The sequence below is a fragment of the Archocentrus centrarchus genome, chromosome 16, assembly GCF_007364275.1.
Source record: "Archocentrus centrarchus isolate MPI-CPG fArcCen1 chromosome 16, fArcCen1, whole genome shotgun sequence".
NCBI lineage: Eukaryota > Metazoa > Chordata > Actinopteri > Cichliformes > Cichlidae > Archocentrus > Archocentrus centrarchus.
The window spans coordinates 32,131,527-32,158,596 of record NC_044361.1 but is presented as its reverse complement, the minus strand read 5'-3'; the positions used below and the strand labels follow the sequence as shown (position 1 = coordinate 32,158,596).

Genomic DNA, 27,070 nt, shown 5'->3' with positions numbered 1-27,070 from the left:
GTATGACCGTGTGGTGCTCCTAAAAATGTCACCACATTATTTTGCTTTTAGTAACATTGAAATATTTTTCATATGCAATTTATACTGTCTTCAGAGAAAACAAATGAACAAATTATATTTTGTTTGCATTTTGGCGTATTAATCTGCCTGTATTGAGTTCTGTCCAGATGTGGATGGGAGAGAAAGGGTGGCGAAGCGGAACTTTTGTTTAGTGAGCGTTGCGCTGGATTGGTCTGGGGGCGGACCTTCCGTCTGCCTCAGACGCAGTCTGGATGTTACCAGCAGTCCTGCGGTCGTCATCGCTCGCTCCTGTTCTATTGTTTTTCAGGTCAGTGCACGGTAAAACTACACCGAAACTATTCTGTAAGGTGCTTACCTCTTACTTTATCAGGAGATGACAGTGTGATAGAGTTTTGTGCACTTTTCTGCTTATGTTGGCAAGTTTAGTCAGCTGAGATTTAGGGGAAGTCAAAGACCGCAATATCTTAACAATGTTTGAGAGCAAAGTAAGTTTAACTGAATTTATTGAGAGAGAAATTGTTCTTTGTACATTAAGCATGAGAATTCAAAGGGTTAAATTGGAATGATGCTGTGTTGACTGTTATATTTGCTGTAAATATTGTAATTGTATTTTTGGTAATTAGTACAGATGCAGCCACCTAAAGTAGCCGCATCCAGCCAGACGTCGGCCAGCTGAAGTCCAGCCCCCAGCTGGCCGACGTCTGGCTGACGTCGGGCTGGAAGTCCCCCTCCTTCTCCTGGGCGTATCTACTTTCCAGCATGAACACACCCCTTTCCCTCAATTGTAGACTGTCACCAAAAGGTGGCGCCTTCTTAACAAAAACGTTGAGTTCTTTGATTCATAAATGTTATGTTAACATTTCTTGGTGAAGTACAGTAGCAAGTTTAGAAATCCTAAAATAGATGCATAAAAGTATAAAAAAAGTATGACCTTTCACACATTTCCATTGCAAATCACCAAAAGATTATTTTGTTTCACTTAATCTTTTAGCTAAATATGTAAATAAATACAGTACAGTAGGTTAAAAAAGAAGCGATCCTGCGCTGAGCAATCCACGCTGTCTCCCTTTTCAATCAAATGTTTTGGGCTGCACTTTAATTTCTTACTGTGATACAAAAAGTTCACTGTCTGTGTTACGGTGCTTATGACGGGTTCTGTCTTCAGGACTGTCCCGCTGTCTGGTGCAGTGATGCACTGTCAGCGCACCTGTGCATGTCTCCCTCTGCATCATTAATGATAGCTAAAGGAAATCATCTCACGGCCAGCATAAATTTAGATCGCGGATGTGGCCGCGGGCCTTCAGTGTGACACGTGGAGTATTGTAGAAGGAGGTAACAACATTAGGATAATACAGGGACTTTGAGGTGATGGAGGTAACGTTAGCTCTATTATATGAGAATGATGAGCAATGTATGTATAGATTTTTATACATTTTTTGTATATTTTATACATTGTTTATTTTCTGTATATTTCTTGATTATATTAGATTATAATATTTTTATTTGTATTTTAGAGAGTTTGATTTTCTGTTGCATGGCACTGAACAGGAGTGGCCCTCCAATCTCATTGTACATCCTGTATAATGACAATAAAGGCATTCTATTCTATTCTATTCAATGGCGATGTATTAGTATCAGTATTTATTGGTATTTGCATACGTCCAAAAATATGGAAGCCACAGAACTGTAATCTGATAAAATAGCAAACAGTCAAGGCCGAGAAGTGTTGGATGAGCAACAAGTGTCCCTTTTAGGTGCACAGTAGTTTGAATTATTAGCCTCTATGCTGACTAAACATATTTTTATAAGCACTCAAAAAAGTCAAACAACAGATTTAACAACTTCTAAATGAGACGCACAAGCTTTGCAATTAAATCATTATTACTAAAGTGAGTGTCTCGGCCAGAATTCCAGGGCCGATTTTTTTGTCCCGGTCCAGCCCTGGTGATACCCATTCATAATCCAGTGTTGGATTATTCTATATGATGTGGGCACAGCTCAACTCTTTGGGGAAGACATGTTGCGGGACTTGCGTAATAATTCATCATGAAGATAATATGTTGATTAGAACCCATTTAGCATACAATTTTAAGAGACATATACAGTATGGAAAAAATGCCAAAGACAGGACCGTTGTGTTGTATTTTTGCAGTTTTACTTCACACTCATCTTTGTCAACAAGGGGGTGGGACGAGAGAGAAAAAACACATTTTATGGGAAAAAGATTCAACAAGAGCTGTTCTTCATAATACACAGAGAACACGTGAAAACATAGTTGGTGCTGAAAGTTTTTAATTTTTATTGTTGAAAACAACAAAACCTTTAAGCTTATAAAAATCCCAGACGCTGTCTTGCTGGGTCCAGCTTTCGGGGACTCCTGAGTCTCTCATTTATCCTCCTTCTAATGTTGTGCCATTGTTGCCCAGACAGGTCTGGAAATCTCTGCTGTACACAACAGACAACCTTCTCCTTGACCTGCCGTGGCAACTCATCCTTCCCGTTTGTTCCGCTCAAGTTGACCCTCTTTGCCCAGCTCTGATATGTTTCAAATGGCGTTATAGCCATGAAAACATTAGCGGCATAATTTTCAGGGCGATATTCACCGCGCAGAAAGCAGTCTTTATAAAACTCCTCGTCGCGCTCGGCGGTCAGAGCCCTCACGCTGGGGAGTTGTGTGGCCGGTGTAGGCGGTGTTGGAACCAATGGTGGGATGCTTCCCGGGCCCTCCCTGGGTGGCACTGGGGTTCTCTCTTGAGACGGTGGGGAAGCGATGGGAAGGTAAAGCCATCGTGCTGGCGTAATGGACCCGGTGTTCGTTGAGGACGGGATGGTAGGTTCGTCCTCTCTGGCTGGTGTTGTGTTTACTGATGAAGGTGGAGAGGGGACTGAGAGAGTACGCCGGCGGTCCCCTATAGACTGTGGTGTCGAAAGGGCCTCTTCTCTCTGCACAGGAGAGGCTGCATTTGAAAAAAGCTGACGCCTGATACTCTCGGGCGGATGTGTTTCCAAAGCGGTCAGTCTTTCCATAACGCTGTCCAAAGTAGCCCTTAACGTGGCACATCCTTCGCACTCCACCGGCGGTGCAGGCGCAGGCCCGTTAGAGTGTTCAAGCTGTGCCTCAATGGCACCCAGTCGTTTTCTTAAGCTGGAAAGTTCATGGACATACTGCTGTTTCCAGGTGCTGACTGGGCCCACTCCTTTCTCAACGCAAATGGTGGAAGCCTGTGGAAAAAAATAAAATCAGTGTTACTTATGTGTCACGCAAAAGCATCTTGACCTATTTAAAAACACGTCACACTGCATAAAATATAGAACAGCAAAACTTACTGCTTTCTTCTTCACGAAGCGAACAGTCTTCTTTGGCGGCACTGTTGATGTTTTTTTCCGTTTTATCTGTGGAGACGGCATCTTGCCCTGGGCAAAATCCTGGTAGCATTTTAGGCAACGTACTGTCATAACGATAAACATCATACTGTGTTACTGTCTCCTTACCTTTGGTGCAGGCCGTTTTGGTCCGTGTTTGTAAAAAGCCGGAGCCTCCATCCTCCAAATGAATCCGTGGCACAAATGCAGAAAAGTGGCGTTTCACAGACCTTCAGCTCTATTTATCTTCTGCATACTGAACTGTAGGTGTGATTGTTGCTCATTGGTCAGACTACCTGTAGGAGCAGTTAGCCAATCACAAAATTCCGTTAAGGTATGACAGTATACATGCAGTACAGTTCATTGAGGATTCCTGCTCAATGGCACCAAATACGGTTCTGCATTTAATCAAACGCCACTTTATGAGACAGACCTCTGAAACAGGAACCTGTAAGAACACAGATTTTTACACGTACTGTATACAGAACATGTCGCTGTTTATATAAAGTGACCTCCAGCACTGTTTAGACGCTGTGGGTGATAAACAGTGAAGGTTTTTTTCTTGGTTTTAGGTTTTTGCCTGTTCTTTGATCGACAAGAATGACAACAAGACAAGGGAAATGAGGAGTCTTTTTCCTAATTTAATATAATATAATGAGAGCCATTTCCAAAACAGATTACAGGTTAAGCCGGGTTGCATTGCCAGCATCTTGCTGCTGGGGTGCAAGACATTCCAGATGGCACCAACCTTGGTGATTATCTAAACAACTTGAGCTTACATGGGGAAATATATATGTTACATTTCACATGGGCATAAAATCATTAAAATGATTAATTTACTGATTAGCTTCAATGCTTCAACAGGATTCCCACTTTTCATTATATACAGAATCAGGGGTGTAGCGGCCATCGGGAGGTTTCGCCAACCGGCCGGTCATTCCCAGGCCAAACCGGCTGGTGATCAGAATTATTATTTTATTTTTTACCCAATTTCGCTGGCGATGCAGCGCTCGCAGCCTGTCCGAGGTCCTGGGCTGAACTTCAAGCTCAGCCCGTCTCTCGAGACAAGACTCACTGCGCCACTATAATGACCGCTTTAATCTCATCTTTCTATTGTTTTTTAATGGACAGTTCCACTTACAATTACAACACAGCCTAGCAATCAACAGGCGTATTGTACTGATGCTTAATCCCAGCGCTCTCTGACACCCTTGGCCTTTTGTACCGGGGCCACCCCAGGGCGTCTGCTCCCGGTCAGTGTGAAATCCGATTAGCATGATAGGCCTTAGTAAACGCTGCTTCCAGGTGTGCCTTAGCATAATTGCGTAGTAAAAATGAGCCATTTGGCGAAGGCTAATTTTTTCTTGGTATCTGCACATCCAGTCGTCTGGCATGCAGGACACATGCAGGCTACTGAGGCTTCTGTGACAACCACCATAGCAACAGCTTTTTAAGGCCGTTTTAAAAACATCCTCAGTGTTCATAACGCACAAAAATATATGATTTGGAACAAAAATATATGATTTGAAACAATTACAGCTGCGGCGGTATCTTTAAACGTTGTTTACATAGACGATCATGAATGATACGATGTAGCTAGCAGTGAATGAGGTGACGTCATTGCTTGCGCGGTTCACAGTCTGTTCAGTCTGTTGAGATTTCACAGCCGTCACCTGAATATTACTCCAATTAACATGTGTTTACGTCCTCAGGACCATCTCAGGTCCACCATTACAATTTCAGCCTACAAAATGATTTCAGTATGAACACACACTCTAACATCAGTGCGCTATATGAAGTCCAAACCTGAAAATAAATATTATGTTTGTAAACATTCGTGTCTCTGAAATAAGTACAGCTGTTCATGTTTGTCATTACAATTTTATTTGTTTAGATAATTGTGAACTTCACATTGTGTATCTACTCAGAGTCTCAGCAACCTTCAGTCACACTGTAAGACATTTCAAGTCAGTTAAACTTGCAAATGAAAGTCCACCTGCTGCCTTAAAATCGCATGTTAACTCAACTAGCAGTTTTTCATTGTTTCAACTCAGAAATGAAAGTTAAAAAAGTTGATTGTACTACACTGTTGTTGTTGTCTTAATGTAGTTCTTAAAGTTGTCAAAGTTTATTTAACTTTTTATCATTTGCTGTCTCAACTTGATACTTTGAGTTAAATCAAAAAATCATTACACATTATTGGTGCAAGAAAACTATTTATCAGTTGTTGTTTCAACTTAATACTGTAAGTTAAAACAATAAAATATTAAACATCATCAATATATTATACTTTCTTTAGCTAGTTGAACAAACACACATTTCTGCATGATTGTAACTCACTGTTTTGAGTTCAAATAACTTACTATATGAAATACAACTCTCCCTTTCAAGTTAAAAGAATTTAAATTTCAAATTTGTTTCAACTCTCATTATATATGACGGAACACACCGAATGCTTGCATTTATCCAAAATTACAACGTTTATTAATAAAAAAATCTTCATAAACTTTAACACCATGCTTTCACACCCAAACAGCAAACCACATGGGAGGGGGATGGAGAAAGTGGGGTTGTAAAAAGAGAAGATGGGGTTGTGGGAACAGAGAGCGAGCAAGGGAGAGAAGAAGAAGGTTGTAGACACAGAGAAGGTGAGGTAAAGTTGTAGGTAGGGTCATAAAACCTTATGAACAAAGAACAAAAATGCCCAACATTGTAAACAATCAAAAAACATTTGTGATATTTAAACACAAGTTAAATTTTTACAAGTGATATCTAAGCAGTTTATTTCTTAGTTGTGCATTGGTCTGGTTTAATGTTCATGATGACCTTCTGCAGGAACTCAAAGGAGTACCTCATATTTTGTGGTTACTCAAAGTTAAGGCAGTAGATGGTGCCCAGTAACATGGCAAAGCCAGTGGGCACATCTCTGATGTCATGTAGGATGATCTTTTCCTCTACTACCACAGCCACATTGAAGACCTCTAAAGGGAATGCATCCTGCAGAGGGCCTTCATGTCCAATCAGCAGTCCAACTTCCATCCCGCTCATTATCACGTTGAGAGTTTCGCCATGAGCCTAAAAACAAAGACAGACGCATCTTTACTTCTCCAAATTTAAAACATCACTGACATAATAAATAAAGACTATATCTGTCTTTGAAGTGAGTGAGTGTGTCAGTCAGTGAGTGTTGTAACTAATGGAACTAAAACGCTGTGTATCAACCAATAGTAAATAAAATGATTCCTGCAAGTGTAAGGTGTATTAAACTTGACTGAAAAAACTCTAACTCGAAACTAATACTGTGTTGGGGTGATGGCCAAACTGCTTGGGAGACCACCATAATGATCCAGAATTCAAAGTCAGACAAGATTCCTCAGGAAGGATCTTTAGACTCTCCTTGATGTAAATGTTTGCTGATGCTAACTTTTAATCACATTAGCTATTAAATAAATTAAGATTTCATTAGGACATTAGAAAAGAGTATCATAGCATGATTGACTAGTGGGTTAAATTTTTTCTATTGATTGCGTGTTACATAATAGATGTAAGTTATTTAAGTCAATTTGCATGTCCCTGAGTTTTAACCATGGAAGAGTAGTACAGAATATGTAAATATAGGGGCTTACATTACACATCCTGATTACGCTGGAGGAATCTTCTGAAAAGTAGCATGGGAGACCAAGAAGGGCAGCTGTTCTTTGGTTTTGGTTTGTGTCCTGTCAAAAAAGGAAATGGTACATGAGTGCCTCTGCAGAGTCACAGACAGACACAAACCTTCCAAATCACAGACAAGCAGCCCAGTCTCATCATTTGGAAACTAAAATGTCTCTACTGTACACTACACTGTGATCAATATATTAAAAATAATAAATGAAAAGATAACATTCACATAAAGCGGTTTGAAAGTAAAATTAATAGGTACTTTCTAATAATATTTTTAACATACAATACATAGATTTTGTTCAATTTTTGATTGTGGCAGTGAAAACACATGTTGCTGTGTGAGTGTGACTGCAGCCTGTGCACTGAGACCATGAAGCCCACTTCTCTGAAGCAGCTTCTTCTTCTTCTTGGCATCAAAACAGAGGTGAGAGAAATCTACCAAAAGGAGAAAGAAGAGCATCTGAGGTGAAACCACTCAGGACAAATAATTAAATTATATATAGTATTTCAATACAGCCTCTCAGGTAACTTGTGTGGTTCAACTGTTGATTTCAGCTCACTGCTGAAAATCAGCGATACCAGCGCTCTCTTACACCACATTAATCGAATTTCAAGTGCTTACTGAACTCACTGTCTTAATAATATCACTATATAAACGCTGTCCATTGAAATCCTCTTACTTTAACACTGCAGCATCCCCCGGAAGTCTGTAGTCCTTCATCCCTCTGTCAGCGATCCTCCGTTAGAACGATAATTACCTTCTCGACTGACTACGAGGTGCAGACGGCCCTTGCTGGCCCATATCTACGGGCCTGAAAACCGCTAATAAAGTCAATAATGACCTGATAACATCCGAAGCGGGTGAACAGGCAGTCATGCAATTTACCTGGACAGCAACGGGAATACGCGTGACCATGGTCACGGCCGATGGGGGTCATGGGTACTGTAGTTCATTTATTTATTCATCGTTAGTTCATGGATTTAACACAGAGGAAAAACGGCTTCAGACCACGGAACTCACAGAAAAATTGGACACGGAATATAGCGCTAACCATAAACACGTAAATATAAATTTAGACCTGAAAAAGCCCCACAAATGGCCTCGTTACAACCATAAGCAGCACCCCACATTAAATGAAACAAGGAGAAATTCATGTCAAAAGGAAAAGTGGCGGTTAAGGATCGCAAGTAAAGGCATAATTCAGCGTCTGAGTTTCCAGTTCAAAAGAAAAGGGGGGAAAAGTGGGGGACATGGGCAAAAAAAATAAAAAAAATTCAGCTTATACTGCAGCTTAGAAGTCGTGCTCAGAGGCACGAACATTATCCCACTGCATTTCAGGCAGGTTATAAGTCGTGCTGAGTAACACGAAAAAAAGAGGGAATTCGTGTTCATGAGCACGAATCAATAGATTAAATTTCCTGACTATTGCACGAACTGCCGTGAGACCGGGTTTCCTTGGTACAGTATACAGCGGGCTGTAAATGAATGCACTTCCACTATTACTGCTCCTCCTGGTGGATAAACAAGACATTACCACCATTTTCCCCAAATACTGCTTACGGGCGTTCCCACCAGTGGCCGGAATTCCTACGTCATTAGCGGGGGATTGCGTTTAGGCCAAGGTTCGGCCACGAATCGGCCAAGGACCGGCCAAGGTCGCGTCACGGATCGGCCGGAAACTTTCGGTGGCTACAACTGTAGGTTAAATTCAGTTTACATTTTGACACTTAAACCAGTTAATGTGCAGCTAAATGCAATTAAGTTTAAAACCAGTTGATTTATCCTGTGTAATACACTGTGCCTTAGTTGTCTCCATCTAAATGACAGTTGGTGATGTGAAGAGATGACAAAGGAAATGTGTTGGAGTTAAGTATTACTTAACTCCAACAGTGTGTAAGATAAACGAAGTTTATCTTACACACTGGAAGGTTTGTTGGTTATAACAAATAAAAGACGCAGTCTGGATGTTAACAGCAGTGCTCCGGTCTTCATCGCTCTCTCCTGTTCTATTGTTTTTTCAGATTGCGCACATCACTGTTGCAGTAACCCTGACACTTGGGACCTGTAATACAGCTAAATTTGGTGTTCTGCAGGGTTCCAAGCTTTTATTAAAAAAGTCAACAAATAAAGCATTTAATGTAAGTGGACTTGTGTTGTTACACTAAGTGAAACTGTGACACCTTGTTGAATTTGGTAAGATTTTCTCAAATTCTTTTGGAAGTCCAGTTGCAAACATTTAATTTGAATTCCTGGGCTTCTGCAAGATTCACAAAAAACAAAATTTTACCAAAAATAAAATAGAAATTTGATGTTAAAGGGAACTGTTTTCTTGTTCAAAATACATTAAATGGCAGAGGCCAAAAGACCACAATGGTCGTCTGGGCTAACTTATTTAAATTTACTTTACCCTTTCTTTTTTACAGTTGCAAACATTATATTTAAATCTATGACACATGATATGGTATATATATAATTTTTTTTTTTTTTTTTTTTTTTTTTTTTTTTTTTTTGGAGCATGGTACATTAATTGGATGCCAGCATTGCCACCTGTTAGTTTGTGATCAACAGAAAGTGGCTGTTTCTTGCATGTACCTGGGTAGGTTTGAGCGGTGGTGGTCTTTGAAGGCTTTTCCTACCTATTTTGCCCCTTCAGTTTGCAGGTTTGCAGTATAGGTTGCCATGCATTTGACATTCCACAATCAAAAGTAAGTGGTATTATTTCAAAGTGGAAGCATTTAAGAACCAAAGCACTTCAGTCTCGTGCTAGCAGACCGTGTAAAGAGCGAGGTTGCTGAGTGTTGAGGGGCATAGTGCATAAAAGTCATCAATGCTCTGATGCCTCAATACTGGCAGAGTTCCAAACCCCCTCTGGCATTAGCATCAGAAAAAAACTGTGTTGGCATGGGTTTCTGTGACCAGACAGCTACTGTAGGTGTAATGTTTATGGTGCTGTGCAAACATCTTGAGTCACCCCTCATTTCTTTACATTTTGCTTCCAAGAGGCTAGGCTTTCTTGTCATTTTTTTAAAGTGGCCTTGAGCAATCGTTCTCCAGGTTTTCTGTGTCACGTTCCCATCTTTGCTCTCAGATTCTGACCTGCCATTTTTCTGTTCTCCACTACATACTCTGTCACTCTTTTCTCTGGGTTTTGTACATGTTTGTCCACACGAGTATTAAGTCTCCTCCCAGAAGAATGTGACATTCTGAGGGTCTTTCAAAGCTTTTCTTTGGACATTCGTTAAGATTCACCTATGAATATTTCAATCTCAAAAACTCTTGAGTCAATGGGTTAAACTGTTATGTGTACACATAATAGACAACTTAGCAAGGAACCATTTTAAAATTGTATCTTTAAGCTTGTCACACAAACACAAAATTTTATTTCAGCAAAGAGCCAGTGGGAGGAGTTTTTTATTAGCATACCCAAGACAAAGCCTACAGCTTTCCATGTTTGTTATTAACCTATGACGCCAGCTCATCATAGGATGAACAGAGCAGTATGCCAAATGTGGCTTGAGTATAACCGTTTCCCACTTCTAACTTTTTATATCACCTCATCTTTGAAATTAGTTGTTCTTAGTACTTTGGAAATATTCTACTGCTTGATAAGCAATTATTTTTACTTTATCAGATCAAATGCAGCAGGTCCTATTTGCTATTGATATTTTTCATCTCATGTTCAAACTGGTGAGTGATTGAAGTCATTAAATGCCATATTCCTAAATAATTTTATATTTATGTCCAAACTTTTTTCAAGGAAGGACAGATTTGACAATATGAAAGTATCTGAGGGCCAACAGTCCCTGCTGATGTTATTGTAAAGAATAAAAGATGCATATAAATATTATTTAATACTTTCATTTCCATGCAGCAAACAAACATGAAGTAACTAAATGTAGAGCATAAAAGTTCTCTGAATTTCCAACAGAAATTTATATCATACAGAAACTCTAGAATACTACTGTGTAATTCTGATTAAAAAGCAGCGGGTAAACTACTGACACTAATGTGAAGGGCACAAACATATACAGAGCAGGTCTGGCTTCAGAGCAGTGTTAGACGTGCGTAAAATGTCACATAGGTGGGAGTCACTTAATCACTTAGTTCAGAACACTGAAACTCTGTGTGAACAAATATGTGCACCTAAACAAGCTGAACATTTTCATTGCAAATGTTCACATCTCTGGAAACTTGTTCTTATCTGCTTGTTAGTGCCAAAGAGTGATCTTTTTACCAAAACATAATTTCCAAAAAATCGAACTGATTTCCGATGTTGTTATGTGCTTTTTTTGTTGTTTGTTTTTTGTGGCCAGAGTGGGTTTATTTGTAGTAGAGCGAGACTGGAAATGGGGGAAAGATACGGGGGAGGACACGCAGGCAGGCTGGCGACAGGCTGGGACTCAAGCCTACGCTGCCCGTAGGTAGTCACGGGCTTCACCACTAAGCCACCTGGGTGCCTGTCTTTATGTGTTGAGGACATTAATGTATAATGTCTCTGCTTGTATTGGTAAGTAGACTCTAGAAAACAGGATTTATCAAAGCCTTAAATAAAATAAAGAAATGACCTGTTTTGCAAGTATCTTTAAGACTGTTACTGTATCTACATTATTAACCTAGACCTATTAACCTGTGATGTTATATTTGCTGCAACTTCTGCTGCCCCTTGACCATCACTATGAAAAAACTATCAGTCACTCACTAAACTAAGCAGTTCTGGAGGCAGTCTGCAGTGCCAGCAGCAATGACGAGGCCGATCAGGGGGTCCCCCAGGCCACGAAACCAGGCCCAAAGGCTGAGGTCCAACACAGACGCGAGGCAGTTCAGGGGACCGCTCTTATAAATAAAAAAAAATTTCCAATGCCTTTCTGAGCTGTGCTCATTTATGGATTCATGTACCTACTCAGCTTGGTTGTTACAATGCCTGAGGAGCGTTCATGTTGTGCAGGGGGAGATAATGGCTGGTACTTTAATGTTGTCACACTCTTGTGAGGATCCTTCATGAACAGAACTGTTCTGGTTTGTTTATGAAGTGTCATTAGCTTCTTCAGCCAGTAGGTGTGGATCATGGCAGGTCTCTGTGCTGTCCAGCTCTTTGTTCCAGAGATTGTTGTTGGATGTCTACCTTTGCGAGGTTGAATGGTTCTTGTTCTGGGAAGTTTGCAGCATGTAGGTCGACCAGATACTTGGTGTTGGCTTTGTGTGACACTTTTTTCACTCAGATATTCTTCCAGTTTTGCACACTAAGTCTGCCCTTGCATTATTGTTCCCCTGTAGCTAAGAGTACCCACTGGATGGATCTTTGGAAAACAGTGTATTTATTCTCTTGGTGTCACAGTGTGTGAGCAGACCACGAGGCAGCTTGTGTAAGGAGGTTAGGACCCAGAAGCAGGACTCAGGAGACGGCAGGTAAGTGATGAAAAATGAGCATTTATTGAGGCTTAAATGAACCAAGGTAAAAGAACTGACAAATAACCTGGACTGGGAGTTAAACTAGAAACACAAGGGATACCGAGAGCCAGGAAGCAGAACACAGCCAAGGAGACAACAACAATCCAACCAGAGACAAGGGGAAGACAGTCTTCCCCTTGTCTCTTCCATCCATCCATCCATTTTCTTCCGCTTATCCGGGGCCGGGTCGCGGGGGCAGAAGCCTAAGCAGAGAAGCCCAGGCTTCCCTCTCCCCAGCCACCTCCTCCAGCTCATCCGGAGGGACCCCAAGGCGTTCCCAGGCCAGCCGAGATACATAATCTCTCCAGCGTGTCCTGGGTCTACCACGGGGCCTCTTCCCGGTGGGACATGCCCGGAACACCTCACCCAGGAGGCGGCCAGGAGGCATCCTAATCAGATGCCCGAGCCACCTCAACTGGCTCCTTTCGATGTGGAGGAGCAGCGGCTCTACTCTGAGCCCCTCCCGGATGGCCGCACTCCTCACCTTATCTCTAAGGGAGAGGCCAGCCACCCTTCGAAGGAAACTCATTTCTGCCGCTTGTATTCGCGATCTTATTCTTTCGGTCACTACCCAAAGCTCGTGACTATAGGTGAGGGTAGGAACGTAGATTTACCGGTCGATCTACGTTCCCTTGTCTCTTGTTGGATCTCAGTCTTCTGAAGACTGAGACCATAAATACACAGAGGAATAATTGGGGAACAGGCAACAGGTGAGGGCACAGCTGAAGCTAATTACACACACGAGGCAAGGAAGGAAAGCTAAACACAAAGCACCTGGGAAAAGGGACTGTCAAAGTAAAACAGGAAACAAGTAGACAAAGACAGAAACACAGACTTGAGACACTCCACAGGAAATAAACACATGAAAGCACATCAGACCAGAGACAGGACAGACACAGGGAACTGAGAATCACTATAAATAACTTTAGCTAACAAATATAGAACAATAAACAAACTAAAACTCTAAAAAAATAAACTAAGAGACACCAAGAAACAGAATCATAAGAGTGAAAACACAAAACTATGACTGGCCTTTGGGGACATTATTACTGAAATGCTCTCACGCATACTACTGAAACGCTCTCACACACACTACTGAAACGCTCTCATGCACACTACTGAAACGCTCTCATGCACACTACTGAAACGCTCTCATGCACACTACTGAAACGCTCTCACGCACACTACTGAAACGCTCTCACGCACACTACTGAAACGCTCTCACGCACACTACTGAAACGCTCTCACGCACACTACTGAAACGCTCTCACGCACACTACTGAAACACTCTCACGCACACTACTGAAAAGCACTTGCCATGAAGCCTTCGCTATGACTGCTTGTACCAGGGTTGCTTTCACTTCTTTCCATGTAGCCTTTATCACAAATGCTACTGCCATTACTTACTTGCTTTGCTCTTAGCCTGGCAACACTGTTGGTGCCAGTGCCATCTTCATCATCACTGTTAGTGCCAGGGTTGTCACCTTTAGCATGACTGCTAAACCTTGTATTAACCCTGCTAGTGGCTTGGGTGCTCATGCCTGCTTGGATTTGTGGACCACCAACTTCAAAACAATTATCATCACTGTCTTTGGTATTTGTACACCTGCTTAGTGCTGATCTGGAGCTGACATGGCAAAGTTCATTGTTTTCTTCTGAGTCACTCTTCATCAGAGAAAGACCAAAAATATATATTAAAAGCAAGTGATCATAGTCATAATTTATATTTAAGCAGATTAAATAAAATAAAACTCCAGTCTAATTGCTCCCAAATATTCTTTTTGAATCAATATTGCGACAAGAAAAAATGTAGACATTTATCTATATAACCAATATTCACTTACACAAATTGAAACTTACTAAAAGTGTCCTTGGCCTTACATAGAGGGCTTTGGTTTGAAAACCCTTTGGGATAAGCATCCCATTCAGCTCCTTACCATCTTGGAGCTTTGGAGACACCAGCTTACTGCCAAAAGCCATTAGAAAGTCAAGACTACAGAAACACAGGGATATTATAACACAAATGGCTATGTAGTTAAACATTTTGTAGCAGATTGTTGTGTATGTTTGTACTGTTTATTTGTTTACAGTGCATCATAGACTTTAAAAATGCTAGATATATTCTGTATGTTTTAAATAAGAGTCATTGCAATTTTTAAACTTGTTTACTTTGGTATATTCTGTGTAGGTAACAATTACTATATGAATACACACAGTAAAGGTAAAAAAAAAAAATTGTCTTTACCTGACATCCTCTGGAATGCGTTCACCAAAGCCATCCTTAATGTGCTGCACTATAGTTTGGTTGTCTCATATGGCCTTCTGGAATTCAAAAGCACTCAGGATATGCCCATGTTTGTGTAACCAGAATTTTGAGTGTTGTTTGCACACTACTTCCCATGATGGATTTGGAAGTAGTACACTGCTCAAAAAAATAAAGGGAACACTTAAACAACACAATATAACTCCAAGTAAATCAAACTTCTGTGAAATCAAACTGTCCACTTAGGAAGCAACAATGATTGTCAATCAATTTTACATGCTGTTGTGCAAATGGAATAGACAACAGGTGGAAATTATTGGCAATCAGCAAGACACACTCAATAAAGGAGTGGTTCTGCAGGTGGGGACCACAGACCACTTCTCAGTACCTATGCTTTCTGGCTGATGTTTTGGTCACTTTTGAATGTTGGTGGTGCTTTCACACTCGTGGCAGCATGACACGGACTCTACAACCCACACAAGTGGCTCAGGTACTGCAGCTCATCCAGGATGGCACATCAATGCGAGCTGTGGCAAGAAGGTTTGCTGTGTCTGTCAGCGTAGTGTCCAGGGGCTGGAGGCACTACCAGGAGACGTGGAGGAGGCTGTAGGAGGGCAACAACCCAGCAGCAGGACCGCTACCTCCACCTTTGTGCAAGGAGGAACAGGAGGAGCACTGCCAGAGCCCTGCAAATTGACGTCCAGCAGGCCACAAATGTGCATGTGTCTGCACAAACAGTTAGAAACCAACTCCGTAAGGATGGTATGAGGGCCCGACGTCCACAGATGGGGGTTGTGCTCACAGCCCAACACCATGCAGGACGCTTGGCATTTACCAGAGAACACCAGGATTGGCAAATTCGCCACTGGTGCCCTGTGCTCTTCACAGATGAAAGCAGGTTCACACTGAGCACATGTGACAGACGTGACAGAGTCTGGAGACGCAGTGGAGAGTGAGCCGCTGCCTGCAACATCCTTCAGCATGACCGGTTTGGCAGTGGGTCAGTAACGGTGTGGGGTGGCACAGCCCTACATGTGCTCGCCAGAGGTAGCGTGACTGCCATTAGGTACCGAGATGAGATCCTCAGACCCCTTGTGAAACCATATGGTAGTGCAGTTGGCCCTGGGTTCCTCCTAATACAGGACAATGCTAGACCTCATGTGGCTGGAGTGTGTCAGCAGTTCCTGCAAGATGAAGGCAATGAAGCTATGGACTGGCCCGCCCATTCCCCAGCTCTGGGAGGAGATCCCTCAGGAGACCATCCGCCACCTCATCAGGAGCATGCACAGGCATTGTAGGGAGGTCATACAGGCACGTGGAGGCCACACACAATACTGAGCCTCATTTTGACTTGTTTTAGGGACATTACATCAAAGTTGGATCAGCCTGTAGTGTGTTTTTCCACTTTAATTTTGTGTGACTCCAAATCCAGGCCTAAATTGGTTAATAAATTTGATTTCCATTGATGATTTTTGTGTGATTTTGTTGTCAACACATTCAACTTTGTACAGACCAAAGAATTCAATGAGAATATTTCATTCATTCAGATCTAGGATGTGATATTTGAGTGTTCCCTTTATTTTTTTGAGCAGTGTATAACATCCTTGATGAAATGGCCGTGCTGCTGTGCCCTAGCTCTGAAATGCAAATATAACTGTTAGACAACATTAACAACAGCCAGTGATGGGTAACAATATAGAGACACAGACAGCAAAGACCTATCCAAACCTGTATTATTTTGATTACATGCATTTTTTATGTATGCCTGTCAACATACATTTCATGCTGCCTAATAAGGACAGGGGTAGATTCACAAGTCTCTCCCTTGGTGGGCTGATAATAAGTGACACACTGTTAATACACAAGATTGGGAACTGGGAAATGTAATGAAAATTTGTTGTTATGAAAATATTTCTCACTAAGCTAATAAAGTACATTAGAGGTTAGATTTACTAATGCGTTGCTCCAGTGCAATCTGGGATTTGGCATTTTTTTAAAAAAGAAAGAAAATAGTACTGCTGGTATTTTGAAAGAACACAGTAAAGATTACGTGTAATAAGTGAGAACTCAGAAATTTAAGAACTAACCCGTTAGATATGTATTTCTGCGAGTTCCTTTCTCGAGATGCCTATTATAGGGAGAACATTTTAAACAAGTCAACAAACCGATTTACTAATGTTTTTTTTTTGTTTTTTTTAAAGCATGTCATTGTTACGCTATTTGAGAATTGCACATATGCGCTATAGCTATAGTTTAGTAAAGCTGATCCATTAATCCTAAAGATATCACATTTCAGGCACGTATTAGGATATGCAAGTTTTTACACACACAAAAAAAAAATCAATTGTGTAACTACCTTTTTCTTCTGGTGCCTAATGTCCAGTTACCGTAGCACTGCTGAACTTGACAACGTGTTGCACTTTCTCTCCTGACTGTAGATGTTGACCTTAGTGCAGGGGTAGGGAACTCCAGGCCTCGAGAGCCGGTGTCCTGCAGGTTTTAGATGTGTCCCTGATCCAGCACACCTGAATCACATATAGAAGTCATTAGCAGGACTCTGGAGAACTTGACTGCAGACTGAGGAGGTAATTCAGTCATTTGAGTCAGGTGTGCTGGATCAGGGCCCAGAACCATGACACTTGACTTCTGCTTCTCTGGAATATTTATTCATCCTAGTGGCGAGAGCTTTGTTTGGCAGTTTCTAGAGCCTAAGTTATGGACATCTTGCTGTACTTCCTGTTCATCCAGGATATGAATGGATAAGAGATACAACAACATGGTTCCTTTTGTTTTGGGCATAATTCATGTTTGGGTTTTGTCCCTGGTTCATTTTGAAATTTAGGTTATTATTATTGTCCATATTTCTGTTTGATGTTGTTACAGGTCACTTGCACTGCTATTGTTTGCTTATGTAGGTATTCATTTGGTTGTGATCTGTGTCTGAGTTCTAAGTGTCACCCTCTGATTATAGATGTAGGACACTTGTGAAGTATCTGCCCAAAATTTTCAGGAAGTGGTATATTCTTTCAGGACTGAAAAGACAGATCACCAGCTCTTGCTAAGTAAAAATCACTTTCAATATTAAATTATCAATATTTATTCATTCAGCTTTTTTTTTTTTTACAGTTTTTAATAGAATATGAAATATATGACATCAGATATGTAATAGTTCATCATTCCTATAAAAAACACTGTCTAAGATAATTAAAATATTTAAGCTTGAAATATCTAAACAAACTGTAGTTGAGGATGACTGGATCATCAACCACAGTGTGAATTTTAAGACTGTACTAACTCATGAATGCAGCATCATCAAGAAAAAACAGTCACCAAAATGTTTTCCTGGGGAGTTCACCATGACTACAGTAGAAATGGCATAAAAATACATCTGTGGGGGTGGGTAGAGAGTTACACAGAATATAAGTCATACATGTGGAAAAACAGATGTCGTTTCCCTTCTGTGTTAGTCTTTAAATATTGCATTGTAAATTACAACATGAGAAACAAAGAACATGATCACAGCAGGAAATAACCAGATGAACGTCTCAAAAGTAGATAAATAGACAACAGAGAGGCTTGTTACAATAATGTTAGCACTACAGATGATAAAAGCAGGCGTGAGGAGCGTGAGGAGGAGTAAAGGAGAGGTGGTTTATGGACTGGTTTACATATGAAATGCACAAGAGCAAAATTTCATGTTTTGAAATGTTTAGAGCCTTTACAGAAAGCCAACAATTAAGAGTTAATGTAACTGTAAATAAGGAGAACCGTACACATAGTCCATACAACAGAATAAATTAAACTCAGAGTTAAATGTCCTCCGTCAACACTACATAAAATACTTCTTTAAAGTTGAAACAGTCAGTGGAAAATCTGCAGTGAGTTTCATCACTATCACTTCCAGGTATGAAGCACATGGAAATACAGTACATGAATCAGACTGAAAGTTGATATAGATTTTGTCTCATAGAACTACATTCCCAAAACTACACTGTATCATTTTTGCTGATGATACATTGGATTTCCTCTTCTACTGCTTTTTATTGCTCAAACATCTAGAGATATTAAACTATAAAACTATACATTTGAGCTCTTCCAGGGTGTGCATTTCAGCATAGATTGTCATTTAAAATCACTTATTTTACACAGTAGGTTCCACACAGCTGCCTCCATTTAAGTTGCATATATTTCTGGACTTATTTGGGCTACCTACGCATTTAAGTATCACAGTGGAACTACATATTCGTGATATGATTTGCATATTTTAAATTTATTGCTTCTGTCAATTTAATGTTTATTAAATATTTTCAACTGAAGAAATTCAGAACCAAACCTATTACCACTGCATCTACAAGGGTTTTAAAATACTTTTATTAAAAATTTTTATATATTTAAGATTTGATCCCAACTTGGAATTTAGTAAATGCAAAGGGGGGAATCATTTCTGTTCCTCCAGGAAATTGCATCCAGTATGTACGCTGCTTAAGAATGACCATCTAAACATTTTTAAATTTTGGCATAGTTTGCAAAAGAGCCAGTGATATTTTTGAACATACTGGTGACAATACTTATTTCCTGTTGCAACGTTGTTTATTTTTGTTGCTAGTGACGTCCAAGAAAGGAAATCATTGTTAAATTGTCCCTCATCAACACTAAACAAAACAGTAGAGGTTAAAGGCTATATGTAAAACAATTTTCCATTCAGCTGATGAAATCACAAACTTCTTAAATCTATACACTGACTATCTACTTGGGAAAAACAAAAAATATCTGGAATTATGAATTCTTCCCTGAGTTTTGGTGTAAGTGTAAATTAGGATAAATGGAGGGATTTTTTTGCCTGATCAAATCCAAACCTAATTATCAGGTTCAGAAATTATTACAGCAGAGAGACAATGGCAGGAGGTCCTTTATTAACCTCCCCAAAGACAAAAGTCAACATGCTGCAATTGTGGATTTTAGTTGTTATTATTAACCTACTGGTGTGTCACATGCTTCTTGAGTGTGACACTGTGTTTCCGGCTTCTAAAACTTTACACCAGTTCAATTGTGAAATCATATGTTACAATCTGAAAGTCTTTGATGAAAAGCACAGACTGGAATTTCAGTTGTTGTGCCTGGGAATTTTCTTCTGCTTGGTATGTAAATAAATTATCAAACCAAACATAGCAGATTGTATTTGATATTGAAATTCTACAGAGAGCTCAGAGCCGATTGGCTCATTGTTTGGCACTAGTCAGTAATCAGTCATAATAAGACCTTTTTCCTACAGATTTTTTTTAGACCAATATAAAAATGGAACTAGTACTAACAAATTAAGTATCTACTGACCAATCAATATGTTTACTTGACTTTTTTATCAAATGTAACTGACAAGTAAAATAGACCAGATATTTATTTAGACTCTCCAATTGATCTTTCCAAGTTAAGTTCAACAGTTACTTCCTGCAAACCATCAATGTGTCTATACTGCATTACTACTAGACTGCTCAAAGAACTTCTTCCATTAATTAATGCTTCAATCTTAAATATTATCAGTCTGTCTTTACTAATGGGCTATGTACCACAGTCCTTTAAGGTGGCACTAATTAAACCATTCTTTTAAATGCCATCACTTGACCCAGCTGTCTTAGTTAATTATAATCCAATCTAGAACCTTCCTTTTATTTCAGAAATTCTTGAAAGAGTAGTTGTAAAACCGTTAACTGATCATCTGCAGAGGAACAGTTTATTTGAAGAGTTTCAGTCAGATTCAGAATTCATCGCAGTACAGAAGTGGAGGTTACCAGTGATCTTCCTATGGCATCTGACAGTGGACTCATTTGTATGCTTGACCTGTTAGACCTCAGTGCAGCATTTGATCCTGCTGACCACAAAATTTTACTACAGAGATTAGTGCATGTCAAAGGTATTAACCCTATAACGCCGAACATGTCATCTGTGACACAATGTACTTCAAAAGTGCTGCTGTTTGCGGACTTCCGGTAACAATTACCGTTATAACCTTATGTTGGGTGTGAAGCACAATTTCTCAGCTTTCAGAAATAGTGAATTTTCCGATAGGAAAGTGATCGCGTAATTACGGTAATTCAAAGTTCCTTTGATCAGCCGCCTCAGCAGTGATACGCTTTGTGTTAACCAGCTGTTCACAGCTAGTGCTTTAGTTGTAATCACCCAGTGTTGTGGGGTTAAAGATACTGCGCTAAAGTGCCTCGAATCCTATCTATCCAATTTATTCATGTAAATGAGGAGTCTCATAGGTGGTCATTTTGACCACCATACATTATTTGCTTAAATTTATAAAAAATCAATATCATATATAGAAATATTATTTATAATCAGTAAAAACATCAAAGGATCTATAATGTTACCAATCCACTATATATGCTTGCGGCAAGGAACATCAGTAGCAGGATCATAAGTCTGTGTAGATTCTCAGTCATCTAGGTCATGGTTTTCTCGACAGCTTGAAAAAAGGTGAGTGAACAACTTCAAATTTTTTTGAAGTTGGTTCCCCTCTTATCCAAGAAGCTTCTTCATGTGAGGAATCCCAAGTATTTAAACCCAAGTGGGAGTTGTCCCCTTTGGAGGTGGTCATTGACTCATTATTATTCATGTGCTGTTGCACATAAGCTACGGTTTAAAAAAACGTGTGGGTCACTACCACCAGGGTTTTCAGGTGGACCCCCCCCCACGCACACACACACACACACACACACACCAAAAGCAAGGTGTAAGTGGGGGTTGAGGTACCTGGGGAGGGATCTCAAGACAGCACTGTAGGTAGCTGACAAATGTGTTGTAAGCCACCATCTCAGTGATGGTTGTTCACAGTGGATCTTCACTTCAGATATTCCAGATATTTCATAAAGGCCCAGTTGGGATAACCACGTGTCTTTTGAGAATGCCACTGTTCATAATTTGGACCTAGAAAAAAGATGGTTTGAAAAAGGAGTAAAAAGGTGATCTATGTCCACTGTGAACAGCCATCATTGAACAGAGGTGGTGAATTATGACACCAGCTGTCAGCTTCCTACAGTACAGCCTAGAGATCCCTTCCAGGTGCCTCAAACCCCACTCACATCTTCAGGTGACCTATTGAGGTCACCTGAAGTGAGAAGGTCTCACAGTGGTTTCACAGGAAACCCTTTCTGGTAATGACCCACAAAGCTCCAGAGACTGCTATGACCTGGATAGCTGAGAACCAACACAGACAATGGGTCATCAGCCACCTCCAAAGGGGACATCCCCCACTAGGGTTTAAATAAAGACCAGTCAGCTTTTTTTTCAAGTTCTTGAGAATACCAAGAATGACACTTTGCTCATCAAAAGCAGGTGGTAGCTATCAGGGATCAAAAAGCTTCCAATTTCACCAAATTATGCTGTATATGGATATGGTCAATATGACTGCTATGACCATGGCCACAGACGTCTTTAATTAATTGGTAACATTACAGATCCATGTATTTTTTTATATTTTATTGATAACAATTTATATTTATACATATATTTATTTATTATAAATTTATGTAAATAATGCATTGTGGTCAAAATGACCACCTATGGGAGTTCTAGGTAGAAACACTCATAACTCTTTTGTGTCTTGCAATTGTAATAAAATGACAATGTTAGAATACAATATAAACATATTTAGGAAAAGTCAGGGTCCTACAGTTACATGGGGTTTATAGCAACAAAGATATCACAATGCAAAATTTAAAAATGGTCAAAATGACCATCTTGGGAGTTCTAGTGTTAAACCACAGTCATGCTTTAAAGACAAAGACCTGGATGACCTCTTATTTTTAGCTTCTAAATTCAGATAAAACGAAGGTTATTGTACTTGACCCTAAAAATCTTAAAAGCACAGTGTCTAACCAGATACCTACTCTGGATGGCGTTACCTTGGCTTCCAGTAACACTGTGAGAAATCTAGAAGCCTCATTCACCCAATCACACAAGTGATCTTTTCTATACCCAAACACCTTGTCTAACATTCATGCACACACACTCTGATGAATGCACTGAGGGCAACTTGAGGTTCAATTTCTTGCCCAAGGGTACTTTGACTGGATTGGAGACTGGAGTAGCCGGGAATTGAACCACTGACCTTCTAATTAGTGTGTTGGCCTCCTGAACCTGCACATTAAACAAATATGTATGACTGCTTTATTGCATTTGCGCAATATCTTTAAAATTAGAATCATCTTTTCTCAGAGTGATGTGGAAAAAATAGCTCATCCATGGTATTTCATTATTATCAGGTCATCCTGAAAACTCCCTGAAAAGGCTTCAGTTAATCCAAATTGCTGCAGAGAGAGTACTGACAGGGATTAGACAGGGTTCTAGCCAGCAGATGATTGCGGGGCTGAGGTACTATCATGTTGGGTTGAGAATTTCACTGTCAGAATTATTTGCTGCTGCCACAATTAGCAAGCAGGTACAGCTATTAGTACAAACAATTGGTCTTCCAATACCCAGTGGGGACCACCAGTACCCAGTGGGGACCATTACCACACCCCCACCAAGTTGTCTCACTGATTTATTTCTGGCTACATCCCAGCTAGAAAGAGAGACTGTATTTCTCGAACCTTCACCTTTAAGGCACAGAAGGCTTCTCTTCTGTGGAAGAGAGGAGACTTTTAGCACTAGGTTTAAAACCTTCCTTTATAATTAGGGCTATATAAGGTGACCCTGAACCCTCCCTTAGTTTTGCTGCAATGGACCACTTCCCATGAGTGTTTATTCTTCACTCATCTATTTTCACTCCACTTTTTTATATACCATGATTGCATTTAATAAATAGTAATTAATTTTAAACTCTGGTTCTCTACCATGTGTGTCTGTGCTGTCTCCCTCTGCTCTCTTCTCTTTTCCCTCACTTCTCTTTTCCTTCCCACTGTTGCCAAGTGTTTACTTTTAGGGGGTCGACTGGGTTTTTCTCTTTAATATTGTCTGGTAACAGCCCTGCAATACATGCTTACACACCTCGAGGTGACAGCTGTGATTTGGTGTCATAAAAATAAAATTGAAGTGAATTCAATTGAATTGAAAAATAACATGAAGAAATTGCCAATTAACATCTGACAGTTCATTTTGGATTGTAAGCTACAACTGTGTTTTGGTGATGGTTTGATGTCTTTCACTTCAATATAATGTGATTAGTCTATTAAGTTTTAGATAAGCAACATGCTTAAACTCTGTAAGTTTTCAGAAAAAAGCTAAATATTTTTGTCCTTTTTTCTTAAGATAGTGTGCAGTGAAGACATGCAGCAAAGGGCCACAGGTTGTATGTGAACCTGGGCCACCTGCAAAAAAAGCCATGTGATATATGTGATCACCTGCTCACCCACTGAGCCACCCGAGCATAAATGGACCACTGTCACTGCAAAACAGAAGGTGGCCTGTTATTATGTAAATTGTGATTGATATTTGTCCTTTCTTTTGGTTTAGGTCCATAATGGATTCAATAGTGAAAAGTGAGGTCATTCTCTCAGGTTACATCATTTCCTTCCTGATCGGCTTCCCCTGCAATCTCATCGCTCTCTATGCGTTTAGTGTCAAGATCCACTCAAAGCCAGGTCCCACAAACATCCTGCTTCTCAATGTGACCGTCTCCAACCTGCTCTTCTTGATCATCCTTCCTCTCAAGATGCATGAGGCAGCCTCTGGTATGGAATGGAATCTGCCAAACTTCATGTGCTCCATCACCTCCTTCACCCTTTACTCCACAATCTACACCAGTTCCTTGCTGCTGATGGCAGTCAGTGTGGTCCGCTACATAGTAGTAGTATTTCCTCTCGCCTATCATCAGCTGCATAAACCTGTGTATGCAGTTGTTGTCAGTGCTGTTATTTGGCTGATCTCAACAGCACACTGCAGCATCACTTTCATCATCCAGCACCACCCATCTCTGGCCAGCAACAACTCCAGTGTGTGCTATGAACACTTTACAGAGAAGCAGTTGGAGGTCCTCCTCCCAGTACGTTTGGAGTTTTTCTTTGTACTCTGCCTCATACCTCTTCTAGTTTGTGTTTACTGCTACTTGCACGGCATCTTGATTCTGTACAGCCACCCCATGATGTCCCGGATGCACAAACAGAATTCTATTGGTATGGCCCTGGGTAGTCTTGCTGTCTTCCTCATTTGTGTTCTGCCATACAATTTATCTCATTTATTGGGTTACTTTAAGGGCCAGAGCCTGGAGTGGCAGTACTACACATTGCTGCTCAGTTGTTTTAAGACCTGCATTGATCCCATCATCTTCTATTTTTCCTCCTCCATCTTCCAATTCTCAAGTGAAAAGTTCATTTTTAGGAAGTGGATTTCAAAGAAACACTAAAAACCAATTTCAGTAGTAATTTACTTTATTTTTGGCCACAGAGGCTTTTATCAGCAGTGGAGGGAGACAGGAGAAGACACGTGGGCAAGACGGCGACACACTGGGACTCGAGCCCACTCCGCCTGCACCGCAACGCAGCATGTGTATGTGGTTGCTGGCTTCTCCACTAAGCCACCGGGGCACCCCTATTTCTATTTTTTTTACTATAAAATACAGGCATAACAAATAATTAATTTCCATTTTCAGAGCACTCTCTGCCACTGTCTGCCACTGTCTAACACCTTTAAAGTATCTTTTCCCTCTTGTTCAATGGGACTGTGTGCTCCTACATAAACCATTTTTGCAATTTTATCACAAAACCAAAAATATGTTTTGGTATATATGCAAATTTCAAATGAGCCATACAGCCCTGCTATATTATGTCATGGGTTTTTAAACTTCTTTAACTCTGCACTCATGTATTCTTGAAGTTGTCTTTAAAAAGGTATGCTGTACCACAAACCACCATTTTTGTGTACACACATATGTTGGAGTTATGGTAAAAATTCCATTCTGTTTATTATGAATTATCATACCTTCTGTTTGTATATTTTCTATAAGTTGTTTTATGTACATATGATACTGTTGTTTTTATGTTTGAAATGGAAACACGTGGTGACATTTTTTACAAAGGAAGCTGTAGTTACCTGCAGGCCATTTTCTTCCACTTGTCCAATTCAGGGTCATGAGGGACTGGAGCTCATCCCAGCTGCCAGCAGGTGAGAAGCAGCTGGGCTAGGCTCCAGCTCCACAGGTAAAAAAAAAACTGTAATTGATTTTTCTCTTTATTTCCTTCTTTTTTGTTAAGAACTGGGTTTAAAAAGTGTGGTGTCTGTATTGCTATGTTAAACTCAATATATGCATGTATGGTTTCCTTAAGGCCTTCAAGGCTCAGGAAAAGGGTAACTTGAGAAAGGAATGCACAAAAGGCCCCTTGTAGCTTCTCTGGCCTTCCATATAAGGAGTTGACCATATGTCCAGCTATAGGTTAGGGGTTGAAGCTGTTCCTTATAGCCATATATGGAAAGTTAGGAATGTGGGGGTTTTGACCAAAACTATATAATCTTTGTGATCTCTTTGTTGAGTTGAGTTAGGGTGATTGGAAATTCCCTCTCCCAGGCTGCAAAGGAAAAGAGCGCCTGTTTTGATATTGTCTTTTTGTAATAAACTTTGTATATATGCATTAAGACTTTGTCAGCGATCGATTTCTTCAAACACAACATTATGGCATCAAGATCAAGAAACAACAAAAGCATTATCAGTTATCTTCAAAAGCGGTCTGAATCCTGTCATTTAAGATCGATTGCTTTTGTTTCCGCCCACTAGCCTAGGAAAACATCAGCTCATCACTTTTGTGATTATTTCTCCCCTTCAGTAATGATGGTGGGATAAACCTTCATGTAGCACTGAAGCTTTCCAATCAGTGAACCAATGGGGCGAAGCTTCACGGTGCCTCATTTGCTCTACTGCGCCATCGAGTGGACAGTCAATATAAAACAGACAGACTGATTTTAATCACACTGATGATCACACGCTATTGTAACTAAACTGATGCAATTTCATGTCACACCACAAGGTGGTAGTATCTATTCCTACAGACTGAAGTTGATATATAGAGAAAAAAAAGGAGAAGGTTAAGCAAGGATATAAATAAAAGAGACATGTTGTATGTTTTACCTGCCTGCCTAAAAAGAAAGTAATAAAGCCATGTTGCAGAAGTATAAATGATTCATTCTTCCAGATGAGGAGATGAAAAAACACACAGAGGTTTTGGTGTGTGAAGCTTTGAACAGAGTAAATGATTTTTTTCTTTATGGTAATAAGTAAATCCTAAACTAATATGGTGTCTGTCTTTATGATACAATGTTGGGGTCAAGTGGGAAAGTGGAAATAAATTTGGGAGAGAGCAGTGATGTGAATGTGATTGTAT

General features: G+C 40.2%; 1 protein-coding gene across 4 annotated transcripts; it reads left to right on the top strand.

Annotated features, from left to right (window-relative positions):
- The first annotated feature begins 270 nt into the window (after positions 1-270).
- On the top strand, positions 271-26,761 carry LOC115793834 (free fatty acid receptor 2-like). Of its 4 annotated transcripts, none has more exons than XM_030748975.1 (3): positions 271-328; positions 12,323-12,454; positions 24,213-26,761. In XM_030748975.1, exon 3 carries the CDS (start codon positions 24,220-24,222, stop codon positions 25,099-25,101), a length of 882 nt encoding a protein of 293 aa, XP_030604835.1. In that variant the 5' UTR covers positions 271-328; positions 12,323-12,454; positions 24,213-24,219; the 3' UTR covers positions 25,102-26,761. The 4 variants fall into 4 exon arrangements, with proteins under 4 accessions (XP_030604835.1, XP_030604834.1, XP_030604836.1 ...); XM_030748976.1 differs by having other exon boundaries at positions 289-328; positions 12,384-12,454; XM_030748974.1 differs by lacking the exon at positions 12,323-12,454 and having other exon boundaries at positions 274-328; positions 24,213-26,760.
- Positions 26,762-27,070: the final 309 nt, after the last annotated feature.